Raw genomic sequence first — 15,660 nt, 5'->3', positions numbered from 1 at the left:
AACTAAAACAAAATAAAATTGGAAATATTGCCTTGGCAACTAACTGAAGTGTATATTTAAGCACTAAAAAATATTAACTGGACATAAATAAAAACTAAAATGGAGCTAAACTAAAACTAACACTGAAAAAAAAAAAAAGAAACCTAAATTAAACTAACTAAGAACAAATAAACAAACAAGAACAAACTGATAGAAAGGACAAAACCAAATAGAAAAAAAAAATTAAAATCATATAGTCATTCTAAATAGGAAATAAAACTGTAATGTATTAAAATAACACTCATCTCTACATGCTTCAAATGACACCAGACTTACTATAGAGTGGAACGGTGCTTTTAATTGAAATTCATTTATTTGTATATATTTTTACACAAGTACGGCTTGCACAAGTTAAAAATCAAATACATGCTTATCGCCAGGGATATAAATGGAAACTGTAATATACAAGAAACATAATGCATGCATGCCATGGATAAAGAACCGACTGACTGATTTTTGTTTTGGAAATATTTTTGATCAGATAAATGCCGTTTTGTGAGCAGAAGAGACTTATAATCAATAGCTTACGAATGGTATTTATTTGTGTTTATGGTGTATTTATGTGAAATTAATAAATAAACTTTACACTGACTTTTTTATGTTATTGGTATTGGTCTGACGTATTGTATTGGCTGAAAACCATCGAACAAAATTTTGCAGTATGTGTTAAATATTTGCTGTTTTTCAATGTATTTTAAAAAATCTAAAAAAACTACTTAATAGTGTTTGCTAAAGTAATAAATAAAGTGGCTGTACCTGTGTGTCACAGCAAGTGACAGACGCCGAGGGACGTGTGCGTGTGGAAAACAGGAAGGACCTCAGCTGTTTCGTCATTGAAGGAGCAGAGCGAGAAGATGAGGGCAACTACACCATCACTGTCACCAACCCCGCAGGAGAGGACAAGGCCAACCTATTCATCAAAATCGTAGGTGTGTTTCCAGCACTGTCTCTTTATTCCTGCAGATGGCACTGTGATGCTGACCAGAAACTGATCCAAAGTTCAATTTCCAAAGGAATATGGACAAAAGTAGTTATGCTAACTACAAACACTACAGTGATCTCTAATAATTGAATCATTATTGGAGTTTGAATGCACCTTTAGGGTCTAAATGCACATTTAGATTTACATTTATGCATTGGCCAAATGCATTCATGGCAAAGATCTTATCAGCTCATGCAATCCCTGGAATTGAACCCATGCTGCTGTAGATGTTCCTGAAGTCTCTGCTGTGTTGCAGATGTTCCTGATCCTCCCGAGAATGTGAAGTGTACCGGAGTAGGAGAAGACTGTGCCACAATTATCTGGGAGCCTCCGAAGTTTGATGGAGGAGCACCTTTAAAAGGTAACACACACTTGTTATAGAGGTATAACACACACATAGCTGTAAATACTAGGGATGCACCGATGTATCTGCCAATAATCGGTATCGGACGATAAAAGCTATTATCTGCATTCATTATCGGCTGATAATATTGGCAGATAATTGACAGATTTTTAAAAGCAGTGGATAATCAGGGCTAATTATTTCCTTTCAATCAAATGAAACTTGCATGAATAATTTTTTTAAATTTGTATGTGTGTGTTGAATTTAGGGCTGTCTAAGTTAAAGGAACAATAGCACATAAACACAGGTACTGTTTGACCCTTTAAATCACGCCTAGTTCAAACCAGGGTTGCCAGGTCCACATTTTTCCCTTCATAAAACATTATTTGTAAACACAAAGAGCTTTGTTTCCTCAAATAAGAAATAAATGCCATTTTGATGCACTTAATGTGAAGCTCTTAGATCGCTGTATCGCTTCAGCTCAAGCGAGAACGCGGAGCACGAGTCTCTTCCGCTTTAATACAAATTATAACACAAAATAAACATGAATAAACATCAGAAGGTATGTTGGGAGATACCAAAATCTATCATGTCTCATATAATCACTCAATGAAAACACTAGAGGGGACTTATTTACTGTTACATATGTATGTTTAATTAAATCTGTCTTGGACATTTATTTTTTATGAAAACTACCTTGTGCAATGTGCAATTCAGTACAAACATAATTGAGTGTGATTTTTATATCTGTAATAAATATCACTGAATATAATAGTGTTTTAGTTCATTTTAACCTCTTATGTACCAAATGAGAGGGTTCCCTGTATAGTTTGCAGCATTAGTTTGAAGACATTTTTTTCTTAAGAATAACAAACTATCGGCATCAGCAGATACTGTATCATTCTGAATAATCAGCATTCGTATTGGCTCAAAAAAAAAAGTCATATTGGTGCATCTCTAGTAAACACCTAGTATAGATAACTCAGCCATGCCCACTTAGCTACAAGCACAGTATTTGACACAATTAGAAGAAGTCGCTGCATCATAACAGGAATATGTTCTGCTTCTGTTTCTTAGGCTATCTGATGGAGAGGAAGAAGAAAGGATCATCTAGATGGACGAAACTTAACTTTGACGTCTATGAGAACACAACATATGAAGCCAAGCGCATGATTGAAGGCATTCTGTATGAGATGAGAGTTTATGCAGTCAATGGAATCGGAATCTCGGCTCCCAGTCTCAACTCCAAACCATTCATGCCAATCGGTGAGAAGCTTGTGCTATTGCTTTGTCATGAACTTTTGACGTCTCTCGGTTTAACTCCTATGATTTTTCTCTCTCGCAGCACCCACCAGCGAGCCCACAAAGCTGACCGTTGATGATGTAACGGACACTACGTGCTCACTGAAGTGGCTGGCTCCGGAGAAGATCGGAGCTGGAGGGCTGGATGGATACATCATTGAATTCTGCAAGGAAGGAGGTGAGTCATCTGCTGGAATCATCTGTGCCTAAACTGAACACTACATAGTGACAGCACAGCAGATGCAACCCTACTTCACCAATGTGCAATTGGGCAAAGATCCTCCAAGAGTATATGTGGATAAAGTATATGTGAATAAATAATGCAAGATAAATAAAAGGGCTGGGTGATATAGCTTAAAAAAAAGAACTTATTTAGTTTTATTTAGTGTCCAAGCCAACATTTTTCACTTTTAATTTAAAGAACTAAAATAATTGAATCTAAAGCAAAAATTAATAAAAACTACACAGACATTTAAAAAATAATAATAATAAAAGTTACAAAAATTGAACTGTTTTGCTTATGCATTACATATGTACTGATATTTATGTTTTTGCTCTAAAATGGTTTAAATTTAAAATGATTTAAATTTAAATTGGAGTAATTATTTGAACTTTCTATTTGTTTGCAAATAAACCTAAAATGTTTAATGCTATTAGTAAAATAATAAAAATATTTAAATGAACACTTAATTTAGTAATGCAATTATTTGTATTTATATGCAACAATATCTAAATACAAATAACAATAATTATGTATATCTATCTGTGTATGTGGGTGTGTGTGTGTGTGTGTGTGTGTGTATACATATATATAAACAGACATGCAGCTAAAACACTAAAATCTGATTTTTGAATCAGCTCATTTAAATAAAAAATAATAATAATTGTAACTTACTGTATCAACTTTTCCCACTGAATTTCAAATGGAAGTCTTTAAAGCTCGAGTTAATCTCATAAAAATTGCAAGCTAAATCACTGCAAACATATGGTGAATATTCAATATATCATCCCTCTCAATCACATGCCCTAGTCATTTTTATTTTATAAATTAATAATATGATTATTTATTTTTAAAAAAGTGATATTTAATCTTTGCTTTAAATTTTTGTAAAAATTCATTATTATGTGTCAATATGAATATATGTTTAAATGTTTGAATTATTATCAATAATCTTTGTATATTTCTTTCTCTGTCTCTGCGTGTCAGAAATGGAGTGGCATCCTGCTAACACGGATCTGGTTGATCGGCAGAGTTACACAGTGAGGAACCTTCCCACTGGAGAGAAGATGAATTTCCGTGTGGTTGCGGTGAATATAGCGGGCCGCAGTCCTCCTGCACTGCTCGAGCAAGCCGTCACCGTCAGAGAGATCATGGGTGAGGAGACAACCAGATTCAGGAGAAATAAAAATAAAAACCCTTTTTCTTCACAGTGATGTTCTGCTCTCGTTTCAGAGCATCCCAAGATCCGTCTGCCTCGTGAACTCAGAACCAAGTACATCAAGAGAGTCGGAGAGAAAATCAACCTTGTCATCCCTTTCCAGGTGTGTGCATGTTAAATACATCTATCATAATCACATCGCTTCACAAATGAACAAGTGTGTGTGTTGTTTCAGGGCAAGCCTCGGCCTGTTGCCACATGGCTGAAGGACGGCCAGCCGGTGGATGAAAAGAAAGTGGGCGTCAGGAACTCAAACGTCGATTCCATCCTCTTCATTCGTTCTGCTGAGAGAGAGCACTCTGGAAAATACACGCTTACCTTAAAAATTGAAAACATGGAGGACTCAGCTAACATAGACATCCGGATTGTAGGTAAGTTAAAATGGTTTTGAAGATGTGTAGATACTTCTTCACTCATCTTGCATTTTTATTAATGAATATCATAAAAAAATTGTGGTCGACCAATAAGGATTTTTAATTTGCTGATGCTGATTTTGGTATATAGAAATCATAGCGGCTGAAATTATTTAATTTATTTATTTTCTTATAATTTAAAAGTACAAAATTAATATGCTATATTGATGTAAAAATATTACATTACCCAACAAAATTTTAAGTTAATTTCAATAATTCTATAACACATTTGCAAGTTTATGATTGGCTGATGTCAGAATATGATCAAATGACATGCAGGTAAGCTAAATTTTTAACCTTTTTTCTTTATGTTAAGGGTTTTATTTTACAATTATTTAAAATGAATTATTTATTTGACATTTTTAATATAATCTATATTTTAATAATATATATTTTAATATAAATCATTTTATTAAATTAATTAAATAAATGTTACATTTTGGAATTTATTATTATTCATTTATTAAGATTATTTCATTATGTAAAAATAATTGTCAAATTATTTATTGAAATTTTAAATTTTTACAATTTTAAAATCTTTATATTTTTTATTTGTGGAAACATTTAACATGTTTAAGAGTTAATTAAATCTTTAAAATATTTATTTAATTTTTTATGATTCCAAATTAGCTTTCATCACCTCCCAAACCTCTCATCACCTCTTTTTAAAAAAAAAAAAAAAAAAAAACGCACAAATCCCAGTTCTGGGATTCTGAAATCTCCCTCTGTCTTATTGCTCTCATGCTGATCCCTGATTCACTCCAGAGACGTTCATCAAGTTCATCTGACTCTTCCCAGATAAACCTGGCCCTCCGACTCAAGTGCATGTGACTGACGTCTGGGGTTTCAACGCAGCGTTGGAGTGGAAACCACCCAAAGATGATGGCAACTGTGAGATCACTGGCTACACGATCCAGAAAGCAGACAAGAAAACCAAGGTGAGAGATCTGATCTCCATTTATCCACCAAGAAATCAATCTGTCATCGTTTACTCACCATCATATCTTTCTCTGACTTCAGCGTGACTTCAAACTAGTAATAGAGTCATATATAGCCGACTGTTTTTGGTGATTTATCATCATTTTTGGCCTCAACAGCATCCATCTGTTTACCGTAGGGTGTTTGGAACAACATGAGGGTGAACAAATGATGACAGAACTTTTATTTTTGTGTGAATGTCTCCTTTCTCCATCACTTCCTCACAGGAGTGGTTCACGGTGTATGAACACAATCGGCGCACTAACTGCACCGTCTCTGACCTGGTCATCGGAAACGAGTACATGTTCCGCGTCTACAGCGAGAACCTCTGCGGTCTCAGTGAAGATCCCTGCATGAGCAAGAACACGGCCATCGTTGCCAAGAGCGGTCAGTCAAATCAAACTTAGCTGTTCGACTGCACTGCATAAAGAAAAAGTCTTGAGAGCAGATAAACTGTGGTTACTGTTGCTGACTAGCTTTGCAATTTTGTGATTATATATGAATATGGCTGTAATATAATTACAGCTAGAGCTATATAAATTACTAATAAATTGCAAAAAAAAAACATTACTAAAATCACAAAATTACAAAGCAAAAAACGAAAATTAGAAATATTACTTGCAATATTTAAATGTAAAATAAAAAAATAGTATTTAAGAAAAAATATATAATAATTCGTTATTAAAGAACAACTGTAAAATTACAATATTAATATGTATGATTACATTTCATAAATGTGATCCTGGACCACAAAACCAATCTAGCAAATAAAACATTGTTTGTGTCAAAATGATCGATTTTTCTTTTATGCCAAAAATCATTAGGATATTACGTAAAGATCATGTTTCACGAATATATTTTGTAAATTTCCTACCGTAAATATATCAAAACTTAATTTTTGATTAGTAATATGCATTGCTAAGAGCTTCATTTGGACAACTTTAAAGATGATTTTCTCAATATTTAGATTTTTTTGCTCCCTCAGATTTCAGATTTTCAAATAGTTGTATCTCAGACAAATATTGTCCTCCTAACAAACCACACATAAATGGAGAGATTATTAATTCAGTTGTCAGGTGATGTATACTGTACATAAAAAAAAAAAAAAATAACTCTTATTTTGTGGATCACGTAATGTCTTAATTTCTTAATTTACAAACATTAAATGCTTACATTACACACACTGTGTTCCCAAATGCACATTATAAGCAGCCCAAACTCCAACACGTCATTCTGTATATGCTGCAGATGTATTTATGTACTTAAATCCCAGCCGTTGTGATTTAATAATCTCATTAATCATGCAGCTCTATGATTAACACAGTAGTACATTCACACAAACATGGTACACTGTCAGGATTATGTTTGCTAGATATAATGTTAGCACAAATGTTTGCAAATTTTGATGTCAGTTTCTCAAAAATGTCACACTCTCAGATTTGGAACAAAAGCAAGCTTCCTACAAGGAGAAGGACATGAACTGTGCTCCGAAGTTCACCGCACCCCTCGTGGATCGATCTGTGACCATCGGCTACAGTACGGCCATCAGCTGCGCGGTCAGAGGCTTGCCAAAGGTACACACACTGATCATACTGTCAGCGTACTCTACTAAACATTAGGACAATGACTCGCTTTTATTCTTTTTAAGCCAAACACTACAGATGAACTGTGTAAAACATTTACCTAACATATATAACTATATTTCCCCAGATTATTAATTGCAGTACAGAATGTACTATAATGTTGGAGGTATTATCTTGTTAAATATGCAATAATTTGCATTAATCTGGGAAACGTTCATCTGAACACCAGATAAAGCCAGGTTCAAAAGTTGAAGGTTTTTAAAGAAGGGATTTTTTAATTATCAGAAAATTCTGTCAACAGACGGCATACATTTATGCCATGTTTTCAGGAATGAAATGTTATATAAAATCAGATATATGAAAAATATGTAAAAAAACACATCAGAATATAGATAGGAATAAAAAAGTTTAGTAGATTTAACTGAAGTGGACAGAGGGGGAAAAAACATATTTTGACCTTTAAACGTACATTTTGTAACTGAAATCGAAGTGTGTTATACCCTAAAATCTTAAAACTGACTAGTGACTGATCAATATTTTTGCCAGAAATGTCTTGCCTTAACATTTGTGACAAAAACCAGTCTAAAGTGTCATTTTTTTTTAAATTGAGATTTATACATCATCTGAAAGGTGATGAATAAATGATCTTTCCATTGATGTATGGTTTGTTGGCATCAGACAATATTTTTGCCAATAAATTTATTTAAGCCAATACATTTTTGAGGGTGCAAAAAAAAAAAATCACCTTTAAAGTTGTCCAAATTAAGTTCTTAGCAATGCATATTACTAAACAAAAATTCAGTTTTGACATATTTATGGTAGGACATTTACAAAGCATCTTCATCGAACATGATCTTTACTTCATATAAAAGAAAAATTGATAATTTTGACCCATACAATGTATTTTTGGCTATTGCTACAAATATACCCCAGAGACTTTAGACTGGCTTTGTGCTCCAGGAACACATATACTCCCCATCATCCAACATCCTTCACAGTCCACTGTGGAAAAATCACGTCACATCCAGTTTAATGCTGTAATGTCACGAGATGAGCCGAACAGTTTGACCTCTGTGTTTCTGTGCAGCCGAAGATCATCTGGATGAAGAACAAGATGATAATAGGTGACGATCCAAAGTTCCTGATGCAGAATAACCAGGGAGTTCTGACTCTAAACATCCGCAAACCCAGCACCTTCGACAGCGGGAAGTACACTTGCAAGGCTGTGAATGAGCTCGGAGAAGATGAGGTGGAGTGCAGATTGGAAATCAGAGGTAATTTACAAATACACTGAAAGGGATCGGATGTAGAAACCATTTTCAAGGAGAAATGCATTTACTTAATAAAAACCTAAAGGATGATGGGTAGGGTTAGGTGCTACAAAATATTATTAGCTCAGAATAAAACTTGGATAATTCAAATAAAAAGTCTAGCGTGGGAACAAGAGTTGATTGTTTTAAACGCAGTACTTCAGTGGTTCACTAGAGGGCGCATGTAGTACTTCATTAAACTGCTGCTGTGTCATGTGCTTGTGTCACCAGTTAAACAGTATTACCAGGAAAACCTCATAATAACATTAGAATATGCCATCAGACAACATCCAGCTGGAAAGATACAAAGAATGTGAACAAACAAAGTTATGCAACCGAACAAATCATCGCCGGAGGAGGATGAATAGATTTAAGGAGATTTAATGTATATGTGTCATACTGACAACACACAGGCAAAACCAGATGCTTTATGGCTTGTTTCCAACTGTGCAACATGTTACAGAAAGATAACTAAAGCAGTAAAGTCATGCATACTTTCACATCCCTTACGAAAAAGAAGTTTGTTCAAGTGTGCTATTTGTATACTTCTTTTAAACTAAAAATAGGAAATGTGTGCTTTTAGTTTATTTTTTATGTACTTCTCAGAAATGGGCTTTATGTACTCCTCAGAAATATACTTAAAGAGACATTTAAGTGTACTTGACTTATACTTACAAAAAGTCGAAATATATTTGAGCTATTCCTAGAATCTGTGTTTTCATTGTTATACAGTAGAGGGTGCTAGTACACATCTTCTGCACAGAATTACCAAAAAAACACAAGTGAAGAAGAAAAAAGAAACAACAGATACTAACACATGTAACTCGATCATCTGACATGAAACAGCATCAAAACTGTAATGTTATAGAATAAAATGACCAATTTAGAGGTAATAATTACAGTCAAGCTTTGGGGTGTTGATCGACTCCATCTACGTTTTGATTTTCATTCTGAATCCAAATCATAGTCCTTTTTCTGCTTTTTGTTCAAAATGTTACTTCTTTATTTCTTTATGAAACTTACCCACATTTAAGTGTTAAAAAAAGAATACATGAAGCTAGATATTTTTTTGTTGTTGTTTGTTTACAAGAAGATACCCTGTTCTTTCTTTGGATGTTTTGTATGTTCAGATATTCATATAACAAAATATATACAAATTCAAACCTAAATAGGGACATATTAGTATACCTAAAGTATGATGTAAAGTTCACTTAAAGAAAACGTATTGCAGTATAAAACTATAAACTAGTAGTTTCTGATACTAAACTTCAAAGTGTACAAAGTATTTAATTAGTAAACTCTCAGTATACATATAAGTTAACTTTTGCAAACTACAAACATCGAGGTAAACTAGTTGTGTCCTCAAAGTTTGTTACTGATATACTTAAAGTGTACTTAAAAGTATATTTTATATACTAGAAAGTGGGCCAATTTAGTCCCAAGGAATATTGAAACAGTACACTCAAGTATACTACTAGAACACTGATATTTGTATACTTGCTACATAAAGTATACTTAAAAATATACTTGAACTTTACTTAAGTATACTTTGTAAAATAAACTTGAAGTATAATCCTTTTTGGTAAGGGATTTGTCTTTTTAGTAATGCCACTAGAGAATAGCACATTATCATGTTGCTACATTTGAATTCTTGAACACATCAAGTAGATATTATGCACTTTATACTCATTCGATCCACTAATCTTCACTTTTTTTTAGTGAGATATCCAAATCCAGCTAACTTGGTCATATTTTCTGCACTATCATAGATTCGTTAATCTTTTTATAATAGTAGTTTACCCAGAAGGCCATAGTGGCTTTGATGATATAAAAGACATTAACTGATCTGTTTTGATGGTCAAGACAACATTTCATCTTGCTTGCATGACATTTAAGGATATTTATCCCTAAAATATTTATATTATTTTCATGACATATAAGGACATAAATGCTATATTCCTAAAATATTTAAATATGTATAATGTTTAGCCTATTTTACATTATTTTCATGGTATTTAAGAATATTTATCCCTAAAAAAAGACATTAAGTATGTATTATATGTAGCCTGTTTTAGGGCATTTTTACATGCTTTCATGACAGGATATTTATCCCTTTATATATATATATATATATGTGTGTGTGTGTGTGTGTGTGTGTGTGTTATATATTTTGCTTATGTTGGGGCATTTTTACATTCATCACATTTAAGGATATTTATCCCTAAAAATATTTAAATATGTATTATATTTAGCCTATTTTGGGTATGTTTACATTATTTACATGGCATTTAAGGACATATATCACTAAAAATATTTAAATATGTATTATATTTAGCCTATTTTGAGGATTTTTACATTATTTTCATGGCATCTAAGGACATTTATCCCTTAAAATATTTAAATATGTATTATATTTAGCCTATTTTGGGGTATTTCTTACATTATTTTCATTGCATTTGGACATTTATCCCTCAAATTCTCATTAAGGTAATGCCAAAAAAAAAAATCCATTCTTATTATAGTCTTAAAGGGTTAGTTCGCCCAATTTGCAAAATTATGTCATTAATAACTTACCCTCATGTCGTTCCAAACCTGTAAGACCTCCATTTATCTTCAGAACACAGTTTAAGATATTTTAGATTTAGTCCGAGAGCTCTCAGTCCCTCCATTGAAGCTGTGTGTACGGTCTACTGTCCATGTCCAGAAAGGTAAGAAAAACATCATCAAAGTAGTCCATATGACATCAGAGGGTCAGTTAGAATTTTTTGAATCATCGAAAATACATTTTGGTCCAAAAATAGCAAAAACTACGACTTTATTCAGCATTGTCTTCTCTTCCGTGTCTGTTGTAAGAGAGTTCAAAACAAAGCAGTTTGTCATATCCGGTTCGTGAACGAATCATTCGATGTAACCGGATCCTTTTGAACCAGTTCACCAAATCGAACTGAATCGTTTTAAACGGTTCGCATCTCCAATATGCATTAATCCACAAATGACTTAAGCTGTTAACTTGTTTAATGTGGCTGACACTCCCTCTGAGTTCAAACAAACCAATATCCCGGAGTAATTCATTTACTCAGTGCCGATCAGCCCTATACGCTCACTACGCAAGCTGCGTAGGGCCCCGCAAATTACTCAAGGCCCCGCCTCCTCCTCGTGTCATAGCGCGTCACGTCACCGTCAATTAATGTTTACAACATCCATGACAAAATGAAGCGAAACTATCCTCTGGTCACGAAAAGAGGAAAAAAAAAACCCATGAAAGTGAACTGCGGGAACAACAATCAGGTAAACTTGTCTTCTCTCCTCTCTAAGTTTGAGGTCAGCAAAGTAAAGTTTATACTTGAGTTTATGTGCATTTCTGTTGTCTTTTTTCGGTCTTCCTAACCTAGCTGGGCAGGCAGGCAGTGCATCTCTTGCATCACTTTGTGCCTGACAAAAGTGAGAGTAAAATACAATTATTTATTACGTTTGTTTTTGATAAACGACAAAGTGCAACGGTGTTTGTTTACTGCAGCTCGGAAAAGATAACCGCGTCGCGTGTTATCATGCGTTCATATGCGCATGCACGAAATGAAATGCGCATTTTTCAAGCAGAAATATATGTGGAGACCAGACAGACTGTACAATATATGGGCGAGAATGATGGCACTCCTCATCAAAAGTGCACATTATACATACATACTTTTAAAACAAGACACTGATTATCTAGTCTCAGTCAATGTGTAGTTAAAAACTCTATACAACTGCACTGCACTAATTATGCAAGATGGAAAGCAATGTATTGATAATTTGACAGTGATTGACTTGATTTATAGGCTATATTGAATTTAAAATGTTGATTAGCTGGACATACTGGTCAATGTGTGAATGCACATCCCTCAGTTAATAATAACCATAAATCAAGAATTGCTTCACCATATATATTACAAAAATAAAAAAAACCTTTAACATGCTATGGCAAGCCATTTTAGCTTTTATTCATTCACAGCTTATGCATTTTTGATATCAAGCATTACATTTTTTTACTATTTGCAATGTGAATTCTTGATTATTTTTACTAATAGTTAGTCAATAATAGCTAATACTAATAATATTAATACTAATAGCTAATAGTAATACTTAGTTTCATTTTTATCTATCAATGTCTATTTTTGATATCAGGAATTACATGTTAACTTGTACAAAAGTTCATTCTTGATATCAATGATGTCATCACTCACAGGGATTATTGATATCTGCATAACTAGTTCACTAGTTAAATATTACAAGAGCCAAGCCATAGTATAAATAGTATTTTATATTTGAAAATGTATAAAAGAAAATTGGGAGCCAGTTTGAATGGGTCTGATGCAGCTTATAAAACGAGTTATCTATAATTTGCAGGTGCTATGCTTAAGTTTGTCAGTAGAGGAGATGCTGGACCATCAGCCAGTACAAGCACAGACTCAGTTGATACACATCCAGCCTCAGCCAGTACTAGCACAGACCCAGAACAGCCAGCTTCAGAAAGTACGAACACAGTGACAGACCCAGGTGAAGTACAGGCAGCCTCAGTCAGTACTAGCACAACCAGAGGTGTACAGCCAGCAGCAGATACAAGCAGCTCAGACCCAAATAGAACAGTTGCCGCTCCACCAAATGACCCAGCAGATTGGCCCCCCGTCTTAACAGACTTTATGAGGACTGAGTTTTATCTCTCCTGTTTCTGTAAGATTATGTAATTTATAATAAATGACTTTATATATTTTGAGTATTTTATTATTATATAGTTATTATTATCATCAACAACCACAACAATAGTAATATTAATTATATAAATTTATATATATATATATATATATATATATAGATATATAGATATATATAGATATAGATATATAGTTATATAGATATAGATATATGATTTTTCCAATTTAGTTTTCTTCTTATTTATGTTTACGTTAATATTCACTTACTTAATAATATTCACTTGTTATCTTAATATTCTATAGGAAATACTATTCAATAAATATTGTTTGTTTGAGCCTCATTATGTTCTATATTGTTGTTATATATTGTCGACTGTTTTGTTTAAAGGAGGGAGGATTGTATTGGGATCACTGAAGTGTCAGGTGTGACTGTGTGGCAATGGCAAATGGTTTACATAGCTCACGGCGTCACGGGTCAGTTAGAGGGCCCCTTAGCAGAATTTTGCTTAGGGCCCCAGGGAGGTCAGGATCGGCACTGCATTTACTCAAACAGTACACTGACTGAACTGCTGTGAAGAGAGAACTGAAGATGAACACCGAGCCGAGCCAGATAATGACTCGTTCACGAGTCAAGAACCGTTTCTGTCAGACGCGTCCGATTCGTGAACCGAGGAGCTGATGATACTGCGCATGTGTGATTCAGCGTGAAGCAAACCAACACACAGAGCGTGTGAACCGAACTGATTCTTTTGGTGATTGATTCTGAACTGATTCTGTGCTAGTGTTATGAGCGAGGCTAAACCGAAGGCTTGCAATCATCGCCAATGACGCCATTGCGTTGAGCGCAAAAGAACCGGTGAACCGTTTTCTTCAACCGGTTTATTGAATCGAACTGTACGAAAGAACTACTGGTGATCCGAAAACCGATGCAACCAGTTCTTGACTCGTGAACGAGTCATTATCTGGCTCGGCTCAGTGTTCATCTCTCTCTTCACAGCAGTTCAGTCAGTGTACTGTTTGACTACATGAATTACTCCGGGATATTGGTTTGTTTGAACTCAGAGGGAGTGTCAGCCACATTAAACAAGTTAACAGCTTAAGTCATTTGTGGATTAATGCGTATTGTAGATGCGAACAGTTCGATTTGTTGAACTGGTTCAAAAAGATCCGGTTACATCGAATTATTCGGTCGCAAACCGGATATCACTAAACTGCTTAGTTTTGAACTGTCTTACAACAGACATGGAAGAGAAGACAATGCTGAATAAAGTCGTAGTTTTTGCTATTTTTGGACCAAAATGTATTTTCGATGTTTCAACAAATTCTAACTGACCCTCTGATGTCACATGGACTACTTTGATGATGTTTTTCTTACCTTTCTGGACATGGACAGTAGACTGTACACACAGTTTCAAAGGAGGGACTGAGAGCTCTCGGACTAAATCTAAAATATCTTAAACTGTGTCCCGAAGATAAACGGAGGTCTTACGGGTTTGGAACGACATGAGGGTGAGTTATTAATGACATAATTTTCATTTTTGGGTGAACTATCCCTTTAACATCAGCATAAATTTAGTACAGCAGACACTACCATGATGTATATCATTACTGTATATCATTATTATTATTTTATGAGTAATAAAAATACACAGCATATCATCTGTCATCTCTTCTCACAAATACATTCTCTCTCTCCTGAACACAGCCACACCGATAGAGAAGAAGGAGTAGAACAGATGACGGCAGAGTTAACAGCAGAGATGAAACGGATGAGAAATGACATCGACTGAATATGATCCACCATAAACTTCTGTTTTAAAGTCATTTGTGTTTGCAGGCTCTCCGTGTGAATGAAATAAGTGACGCCAGCTCACACGGTCTTAAACTCTCGCTCTGGTTTAGTACTGTAGCTTTTGAAGGCTTTGAATAAACGCTCGGTTGACTGCATTATGCCCCAGTGAGAAGTATTTTTATCAAAACTATAGCAACCGGTGACGTTGTGCTATGGACAATTATGCATGTTCAAAAACAATGGCTTTAATAGGGACTGTAAACACAGACCCTTCCTTTCAACATGTAGTCGACATATTTCCTCTTCATAAATGATTTAAGGATCAAACAGGTGATTGAAATGAATATTAACTGGTCACAAAGCTTAATGCTGTCTGAAATGATCAAATTACCTAATGCTTTAATTTTGCTCAAATATTTGCAGCCCAAACTGCATTGTATGTGTAACTTGTATCTCCATTTGTTGTGTTGCGGAGCAGAAAATAAACTACTTTTATGACAACTGCACCATCACTGATTTCACAACACGTCTGCAGGTGAATATAAAGCACACACTGAAGCACATAAAAAGGATATTTCACCATTTTCTGCTCATTCGATCCACTAGTCTTTACAAACGATGTCTAAAGCCCACTAACTTCATATTCTCCACAATATCATAGATTCATTATCATTTTATAATATAAACAGTTTCCCCAAATGATGCTGATTGGAAGATATTAATTGGCCATTAATTTTAAATGCTTTTTTCTCAAGCTTTTTTTCCCTCAAAGTTAAAAGAAAAAAAAC

At 34.3% G+C, this 15,660-nt stretch overlaps 1 protein-coding gene across 2 annotated transcripts in view; it reads left to right on the top strand.

Moving 5' to 3' along the window:
• mybpc2b (myosin binding protein Cb) overlaps nt 1-15,373 on the top strand; it is a 29,365-nt gene extending 13,992 nt beyond the window's left edge. For both annotated transcript variants that reach the window (XM_059525189.1, XM_059525188.1), the window contains 12 exons: nt 809-968; nt 1,278-1,382; nt 2,442-2,630; nt 2,710-2,844; nt 3,874-4,041; nt 4,120-4,208; nt 4,281-4,476; nt 5,317-5,456; nt 5,724-5,883; nt 6,934-7,070; nt 8,167-8,353; nt 14,786-15,373. In XM_059525189.1, coding sequence (XP_059381172.1) covers nt 809-968; nt 1,278-1,382; nt 2,442-2,630; nt 2,710-2,844; nt 3,874-4,041; nt 4,120-4,208; nt 4,281-4,476; nt 5,317-5,456; nt 5,724-5,883; nt 6,934-7,070; nt 8,167-8,353; nt 14,786-14,811 — 1,692 coding nt within the window. In that variant the 3' untranslated portion in view covers nt 14,812-15,373. The remainder of the gene's footprint in view (nt 1-808; nt 969-1,277; nt 1,383-2,441; nt 2,631-2,709; nt 2,845-3,873; nt 4,042-4,119; nt 4,209-4,280; nt 4,477-5,316; nt 5,457-5,723; nt 5,884-6,933; nt 7,071-8,166; nt 8,354-14,785) is intronic.
• The last annotated feature ends 287 nt before the right edge of the window (nt 15,374-15,660 follow it).

This window comes from Carassius carassius, chromosome 35 (genome assembly GCF_963082965.1).
Source record: "Carassius carassius chromosome 35, fCarCar2.1, whole genome shotgun sequence".
Taxonomy (NCBI): domain Eukaryota; kingdom Metazoa; phylum Chordata; class Actinopteri; order Cypriniformes; family Cyprinidae; genus Carassius; species Carassius carassius.
This window is presented reverse-complemented; position numbering and strand designations above follow the sequence as displayed.